This window comes from Pipistrellus hanaki, assembly GCF_964339955.1.
Source record: "Pipistrellus hanaki genome assembly, chromosome: 2".
Lineage (NCBI taxonomy): Eukaryota > Metazoa > Chordata > Mammalia > Chiroptera > Vespertilionidae > Pipistrellus > Pipistrellus hanaki.
The window spans coordinates 1,496,905-1,505,441 of NC_140504.1; the positions used below are offsets into that span (position 1 = coordinate 1,496,905).

The window sequence follows — 8,537 nt, forward strand, 5'->3', positions numbered from 1 at the left end:
TAAGGGAGTGAGGGAAGGAGGAGGTGGGGAGGCTGGGAGGCTGAGAACTGGATCGGCCCTGACCTCCGGCCACACCTAGGGACCCCACCTGTGTACGAATTTGTGCACGGGGCCTCCAGGGTAAGAATAAGGCTCTCTGTGTTTCCACTTGAAGAGCAGTGAGCAGTATATTCTGTTCAGGAAGCATTTTATTGTTGCTCCAAGTTTCACATTTCCACTGAGAAACATCAGTGCGTTCAGAACACTTCCCGCATGGCCTTGCTCAGCTTCTGGATCTTGGTTTTCGCAGACATGTCAACGTACTTCTCTCCGATGCGCACAATCATGCCGCCCATGATGGAGGGGTCCGTCTGGGGGGAAACGGATGGGACGTGAAACACACGACCCTGCGCCAGCACGTGGACCGCCGAACAGCACCTCCCAGGCCACGGGAGCCGACGGAGCCGTGAGCACTCCCAGGAGGGAGGTCAGCTGAGGGCACTGGGCAGCGTTTCGACGGGAATGCCAGGTCCAGGACGGCCCCCCGCCCGCGCACCGAGGTCTGTCCTGAGCGACAGCCGAGGAAACCCCAGTAACAAACCTACCTTCACCTCCAGCTTCAACACCTGGCCTTTCCCCAGGAAGCCTTTCAGGACCGTCTTCAACTCGGTCAGAGAGGCTTCGTCCAGAGCCTGGAGAGGAACGTGACAACCCTCTTTACCTCAGGGAAGCAGAGCGGACACTTCCCGCAGGCCAGGGAGGCCCCATCACACCCTACCGCCCCGGGAGGCCCCCCGCCCCCACTGCCCCTGGAGGCCCATCACCCCCCCATCACCCCGGGAGGCCCCCTCACCCCCCCATCACCCCGGGAGGCCCCCTCACCGCCCCCATCGCCCCGGGAGGCCCATTGCCCTGAGAGGACAGCAGCCGTTTTTCCCTCTTCACGTGTGTGAGAACTGAGGCTCACGGTGGCTAAGAGACTCACACAAGGCTGCCCAGGGAGTGAGGACCAATGCCAACATTTGAAATCAGTCTATTTCTGAAGCCGATGCCCTTAGTCGCTGATCAAAATGTATGTTTTATTAAAGAGTAGAGCGACCTGCCCCAGGCCTGGCCATGGGACAGGGTGGCCCTCGAGCCGGTAAATGTCCCTGAAACCGGCCCGGCCAGGCTGGAGCATCGTCCTGCTACGCCAAGGCTGCGGGTTCCATCTGAGGTCAGGGCACACAGGAGCCGACCACTGGAGGCGCGAATAGGTGGAACCACAAACGCACGTCTCTAAACCAACGAACAGACGAAGCGGAATGGATGTCCGACCCCGCTCGCCAGGAGACCAGAGCGCCGCGCGGACCAGGAATGGCGTCGGAGGCCAGGCGCAGGCCCAGCACACTGCGCACCTTCCAGGGCGGAGTCCCACCGACGGTCTCCTGCCCCGAGCGCAGCAGGAAGACCGACTCAGACAAGACAATGAACTCTGGGGGATTGTGGGGGGGCAGCCGAAGGAGCATGGGCTTCTAAGAGAGGTCTGAGTTCGAACCCGGGCTTCACTGGTTGTGACCAGAACAACTTAACCTCCCTGGCTGTTTCCCTGCCCGTAACCTAGAGAGAATCGTACTTCTAGTTCCCATGGACCGCGGACAATAAGTTACAAGTACCCAGCACACGGAAGGGCTCAGCAAATGGCGGCTCTGACAGCCCACGCCATCCAGGCAGCAAGAGTAAAGGGCCCGTGTGCCCCACACTCCCCTTCTCCCCAGACTGGACACCGAGTCTCAGTAAACTACAGAGAACTCACACCCGCTCCGGAGCACAAACCCAGCACCTCCGCCCCGGCTCCGGCCTCAGGGCAGCCCCGGGCAGGGAGGCGTGAGGTGCACGGCCGCTCCAGAGCACAGCTCGCGGGAGCTGGCGGACAGGGAAAACCCCCAGGGACAGGTCACCGTCCCCCGGGCCTGGTTTTCGCCCGTTTTTGCCTTTTTGTTCTGCCAAATGCCAGGCACGAGATGCCAGGCGAGCGCCGCGGCCACACCCTCACTCACAGACGCGGTGGTCACGGTGCACGGGACTTCTCCCCGGTGGACACTCATCATGGTGGAAAAGGCAGAGATGACGGCAGGGGTGCTGGTCAGGCGGCCATTTTCAGCGAGCAGATCTGGGGAAGGGAAGGTGTGTCAGTCACTGGACACGCACTTAACACGGTCACCCATGGGTTTACGGTCACCTCCAAAGCATCACTTGTGGCTGAGAATGTTGTGTTTAGCTCTAGCTGGCTCAGTGGACAGCGCTGGCCTGTGGACTGAGAGGCTTGGGTTCTATTGCGGTCAGGGCACATGCCTGGTTGCAGGCTCGATCCCCAGTAGGGGGTTTGTAGGGGGCAGCATCAATGATTTTCTCATCCGTGATATTCCCATTTCTTTCTCTCTCCCTCTCCTTTCCTCCCTGAAATCAGTAAAAATATATATTTTAAAAATATTATTTTTAACGCTCTTTAAGAATGTGAATGGTGATGATGTAATTGGTATTCAATGTTAGTTTGTTTTCTTAAAGGAGACTTCACCAACCTGCATTCAAATTAGTAAGGGGTGTGTGCCTTACCCAGATTTGCAACAGATGCCTATGTGCTTAATCCCTTCACCTCTCAGCCAGCCCATAGTGCTGACTGGCATCTCTGCCTGGTGGTGGCGAGTCTCCTTTTGTGTGTATTTGCCATCTGCAAGCTCTCTCTGGAGAGGTGTCCACTCAGGTCCTTTGCCCGTTTTTTAAATTGGATTGGTTTCTTGATGTCAAATTGCATCAGTTCTTCACAGATTTTGGATATTAACCTGTTGGATGTATCGCTGGTGAATATGTTCTCCTACTCAGTGGCTTGTCTTTTAATTTTGTGGATGGTTTCTTTGCTGTGCAAAAACTTTTAAGTTTGAAGCAGTCTCACTTTTTATTTCCCTTTTCCCAAAAAACATATTGGAAAAAATAGTGCTACAAGAAATGTCGAGACTTTTCTTCTATGTTTTCTCCTAAGATTTTATGGTTTTGAGTCTAACATTACGTCTTTAACCCATTTTGAGTTTATTCTTGTGCATGGTGTAAGAAGATGGTCTAGTGTCATTCTTTTTGCCTGTATCTGTCCAGTTGTCCCAACACCATTCATTCAATACATTATCTTTGCCCCACTGCATGTTCTTGCTCCTCTGTCAAATATTAATTGGCTATAAAGGATGGGTTTATTCTGGGCGCTCTACTCCGTTCCATTGATCTTAAGGTCTGTTTTATGCCAGTGCCAGGCTGTTTTGATTATTCAGGGTCTTTTTTGGTTCCATACAGACTTTTGGAGTATTTGTTCTTGTTCTATGAAATCTACCGCTGGCATCTCAATAGGAACTGTGCTGAATGTGTACATTGCTTTGGCTCGTATGGACATTTTAATGACATTAATTCTTCCTATTAATGAGCATGGTATATGATCTACTTGTATCTTCCTCAATTTCTTTCTTGGTGTCGTATAATTTTCTAAGTATAGGTGTTTTACATCCTTGGTTAAATTTATTCCTAGTTTTTTTTTGTGTGTGTTTTCTTTTTTTTTTAATATGACTGTAAATGGGGTTGTTTTCTTAGTTTGTCTTTCTGACAGTTCATTATTGGTGTATAAATATGCAAGTGATTTCTGGATATTTTGTATTCCGCTACTTTACTAAGTTACGAGTTCTAGTAGTTTTTTTGGTGGGATTTTTAGGGTTCACTCTCTCCACAGTATCGTGTTATTTACAAGTGATGTTTTTCCCTTCTCGTTTCCAATTGCATGCCTTTCTTTTTTTTGTCTGACTGCGGTGCCAGGCCTTCCAGCGCTCTGCTGGATCAGAGAGGTGAAAGCAGACACCCATCTTGTTCCTGCCTTTAAGGGCAATGCTTTTAGCTTTTGCCCGCTGAGTATGATGTTGGCTGCAGGCGTGCCATATATAGCCTTCGTTATACTGAAGTATGTTCCCTCTATTCCCACTTTGCTGCGTTTTAATCATAAATGGCTGTTGGATTTTAACCCTTCAATTGGTTTAGGTGCTGAATCACATTAACTTATTGCATATATTGTACCAGCCTGCACCCTGGACTAAATCCCACTTGGCCATAGCGTATAAACTTGTGTTGTGCTGACCAGGGGGTTTGGAAGAAACCTGATGAACCTAAGGATGCAAATTTCGCCCAGGACAGAGGGACAGCCAGGCTACCACTCTTTCTGTTGGTGTGACTCCACTGGTGCCCCGTGGGTTGAGATACTGACATTAGACATTCTTACATCTCAGCATCTTTAGCCAGTGCCCCTCAAACCTGAACCCACAGACGGAGAATCAAGGACAGCCTGGGTGAGGCCTGACTCATTGTCAAGGGCAGCTGGCGCCCATGTGCCTGCCCTGGCCTGCACCCCACAGCAAATCCCCACAGCGAATCTGCAGAGACTCGGGAGAAAGATCTAGTACTTACTGATCAGGTTGGACGTGATGGGAGAAAACTTCTCTTTGCTGGTTATGTCATTCAGGCTTTTCACTTTAATAGAACGCTTTGTAAAGGGATTCAAAATTGAAGCAGCCATTTTGGGTTCCTTCAGGATTTGCTAAAAGTGCCAAAAAAGAATTTCTTAAGTTCTTTAGAGCATCAACGATCCCAGCTGCCATACACACACTTCCTATGAATCAGAACTTCATGAATTAAACGGGTACTCTTAAAGCACAAAGAAGTTTACAATCTAGTCATTTCTCTGCCTTTAAGAATACATCACACCGTGATTTCACACAGGAGACACTATTTCTTTAAAAAATGTAGACACTTTTTGAAATCTCTTAAAATTAACTGTTGCTTTTCGACAGACTATAAAAACGGTAAGCACCCAAAGATCCAGTTCACTGCGTATTTAACATGGGGACTACCCTAGTTTTTCACGTACTGAGAGGACACTAGCCATGCCAGCACTCAGGTGCAGACCGCAACGGTGCCACCCCCGGAGGGGCCTGTGCGTCTCAGCCGGACCCTCTGTGCCACCTCTCAGAGCTCGAGAGCCAGCCCAGCCCGGGCGTGTGGTGCTTCCGAACAGCCTCCCGCCCGGAGGGAGGGCAGGGGGACAGGAGTGCAGGCACCAGAGAGCCTTTGTCTCCCCTGGGAAACCACACGCCTGGACCCCGTGACCAACGCGGCTTCCTTCTGTCACGCCCCTGCCTGCCCACCCGCCCTCGGTTACTGCGCCAGCAGCTTCTCCCTGGCGCCCGCCTGGGGCCTGTCTCTGACCCGCTGCCATCTCAGGAAAAACTGCCAGGTGGTGCCCCGAACACACGTTCTTCCCGAGCCGTGCTGGGTGACACACAGGCAAGTGTCCTGGGTCTGGGCTGCCCAGTGGACATTGGTGCTACCCTTAGCACCACCCTTCTCCCCCCCCTCTCTCTCAGTCTGAAGGCAAGGGGCTCCTCTCTGAGTCTCCCCGGGCTTCCGGGTTTAGCCAAACCCCATCCCACAACCCAGCTCGTTCGCTAAGGGAAGAAAACACAGTTGGAACGTAGTTCGTAAGGGGCAGGAAAGCTACTTACTGCTACTCTTGCCAACTCCTTTTCTACTTGATCCAGTTTGTTCTGTTTGGACGCAGCGGAGTACAGAGCAGTGGCATAGCGGCCTTCGACACCGTATATCTGAATAGGCGGCTTTAAAAGAAGGCGGGGCGGGGGACAGCAGGAAAGTCAGTTAATACTCTGTCAGTGGTGGAATAAGATGGTTGTAACTTTAAGAAGACATCTTCTGTGGCATACGCGGTTAACTGTGCTGTCAGAGCGCTATCCTGAACGGCAATTCTCAAGGTCGAAGTCCTTCCTGGCCGGTGGATCTCTGACCCTCCCGCTCCCCCCGCAGAACGGGGCCTCAGGAGACGGGCCCAGCACCCCTTTCGGCCTCACTCCCTAGAATCATGTCCGTTGCCTGGGAGACGGCTGGCTTCCACTGGATGCAATGCTATTCAGTTCCAAGTATGGGAGGTTTTATCACCGATGGGAGGCAGTTTGAACATGTGAGAGCCATGAAAGCAGGTGTTTATGAAACATGTAAAGCACACTCCGTGCATGTCACAGGAATGCTCTCTTAGAGCCTCCTCACCAGTGGCGCCCGTTAGCCACTGACTATGTGCCCGCAGGCTTCCTCCCACCGCCCTCAGAGTACCCCCCCCCCCCCCCGGGGTGCTGTGCGGCTGCGGAGAGCAGCTCAGGCTCTGGACGAGGTCAGGCTCCAGGGCAATCCAGGACCAAGCTGAGGGACACGGGACAAGTCCTCCCGGAGTCTCCATTTCCTCTGTGAATAGGAAGGCCAGCTACTCCCCATCCTCGTTCCGGGTCCAGGGATCCCCTTGTTCCGGGGTTCAGGGATCCTCCTGTTAAAGGTCACGTGTGTGCCTGCCACACAGGTTCCCGAGCCCCATGCACACGGCCACAACAGCTCACACGCCGGGCCCTCACACTATGGCTGCTTCACAGCGAGGAAGCTGACATACCCGCACGAGCTTGGCGAACGGCCGGGCCACAGACGTGCTGAAGCTTCGCACCTGAGAAGCAAAGGAAAGCAGGTGAGGCTGGGGTACTCCAGGGCGGTCTACACGAAGCCAGTCCGTCATTTAACAGGAGGTCCTCCTGCTGCTGGTGTCAGCACAGCCTCAGCGAGGCCGCTGCTATTTGCCAGGAGAGACTTTCCCGCGGAGAGAGCCAGGCCCCGCGGCTCGGAAACTGCCCTCCCAGGGCCAGCCCGTCTGCGAGGGCAGGGGCGGCGGCTCCCCAGGACAAAGAGGAAAGGCTACCTTCGAGGAAACGGGAGTTTGGGGGGCAGGGGGGGGGAGGAAAGGCGATTAGCATTTATAGGGCCGCTCGCGGGCAGTGGCCGGATGGCGGCCATCCTCTGCGGGAGCCGAGCCTTCTCTGGATGCAGCGCCGCCTGGGGACCAGGCTTGGCCCGGAGCAGGGGGTGTGTGAGAACGGCTCCGGGTCCGAGGGCAGCTCAGCCGCGGAGGGGCGGCCCCCGGCAGGGCCACGGGCCCCTTCACCCAGCCCGGCCCCGCAGGTCACAGGGAACCGGCGGTGAGGACGGGAAGCCGCGGGGACGCGGGGGTGAGGTCAGAGGTCAGAGGTCAGGGCGGGGTCGGCGGCCCCGGGCGAAGAGCACGGAGGGCGCGGGCTCCCTCTCCATCTCCTGAGGCTCCGGGGTCCGGGCCCCAGCTCTGCCCTGACCGGCGGGCAGGACGGACCCGGAGCCACGCCGCCTCCCTTTCCTGGGAAGACCGACGATCGGGGGAGGCCCCGTCCTCAGCCCGCCATCCGCGGAAGCCGGCGCCCAGCTCCGGGGCCTCACGCCTGCGGCTGCCGGAGCCGCTGGAGGCGCCGAGGCCCGGCCCGCGCCCCCCGCCCGCCGCCACGGGGTGCGGTGCGCGGCCTCGCGTCGCCCCCACTCGCCGGCCCCACGACCCTGAACGCGGCCGCGCTCCCTGTGGCCCCCGCTGTGGCTCTCGGGTCCGGCCGGTCACCGCGGAGCCTCCCCCCGCCGGCGCCCGGGCCCCGCCGCCTCACCTGCCGGGAGAGCCCGGACACTGCGGGCGACGCCATCTTCTCCGCGGCTGGAGGTCAAACCGGCTGGGGGGGAGCTGCGAGGGCGCCTGCGTGCGCCAGCGTGGCCGCGCGGCCCGCTGGGAAATGTAGGCGTAGGGCGTCAGGCCGCATGCGCTGGGTGCTCCCTCGCGCTGGGAGTTGTAGTCCTTCGAGGCGGGCGGTACCCTACCATCAGATCTGGACTTTCATCTTTTACGCTAAGGTGACCAGACATCCCGCTTTTGAACAATTTGTCCCGCGTCCCGCGGCGTTTTAAACAAGTCCCGATTTTTGGCCGGCACTTTTTTAAAACGCCATGGGACGCGGGACAAATTGTTAAAAATCGGGACGTCTGGTCACCTTATGGTGACTTATGATTTAAAACAAATATTTCTCGCTGTTTTATTTCCTCGTGCCACATGTGTGTGCCATGAGCCCTCAATTGCATATGTTTTAAGAAATGTTTTAAGAAATCTGGGAAAGGTTAACATGCAAAATGTTCACGGCACTCACTTTAAAACTGGGAAAAATCAGAAACTAACGTCTGCGGGTAGGAAAATGGCTTTTTAAATTGTGTGGCCAATGCCCTGGTCGGTGTGGCTCAGTGGATAGAGCATCAGCCTGTGGACTGAAGGGTCCTGGGTTCGATCTCAGTCAAGGGCATGTGCCTTGGTTGCGGGCACATCCCCAGTGAGGAGTGTGCAGGAGGCAGCTGATCAATGTTTCTCTCTCATCGATGTTTCTCTCTATTCCTCTCCCTTCCTCTCTGTAAAAAATCAATAAAATATATTTTTAAAAAATTGTGCAGCCATTACAGTGAGATTGGCCACGCATATTCAGGGACATAGGAAATACTTAACGACACTGAAGAAAAACCCACAAACCCCCTTCTTTTCCTACAACGTGCACGTGGCCCTGCCCTGTCGGGAGAGAAAGGCTGCCCGGGGCTGCCCAGCACACTGG

General features: G+C 55.1%; 1 protein-coding gene across 1 annotated transcript; it reads right to left on the reverse strand.

The window, feature by feature from the left end:
- Positions 1-170: 170 nt before the first annotated feature.
- Positions 171-7,686, reverse strand: ATP5PO (ATP synthase peripheral stalk subunit OSCP). Its single transcript, XM_084873715.1, has 7 exons — positions 7,557-7,686; positions 6,494-6,544; positions 5,547-5,657; positions 4,453-4,582; positions 2,019-2,131; positions 585-671; positions 171-350 (listed from the first exon to the last, which is right to left on the reverse strand). The coding sequence occupies exons 1-7, from the start codon at positions 7,590-7,592 to the stop codon at positions 237-239; spliced, it is 642 nt and encodes a 213-aa protein (XP_084729841.1). The 5' UTR covers positions 7,593-7,686; the 3' UTR covers positions 171-236.
- Between the last annotated feature and the right edge of the window lie 851 nt (positions 7,687-8,537).

Excerpts from the sequence above, each read along its gene's own strand:
- ATP5PO (XM_084873715.1), bottom strand. The coding sequence starts at position 7,592 with ATGGCGTCGCCCGCAGTGTCCGGGCTCTCCCGGCAG. Across the intron at positions 2,132-4,452 it reads CATCACGTCCAACCTGATCA|ATCTGCTCGCTGAAAATGGC; the intron begins GTAAGTACTAGA and ends TCCCTTCCCCAG. Across the intron at positions 672-2,018 it reads GCACCGTGACCACCGCGTCT|GCTCTGGACGAAGCCTCTCT; the intron begins GTGAGTGAGGGT and ends GTTCCTCTCCAG.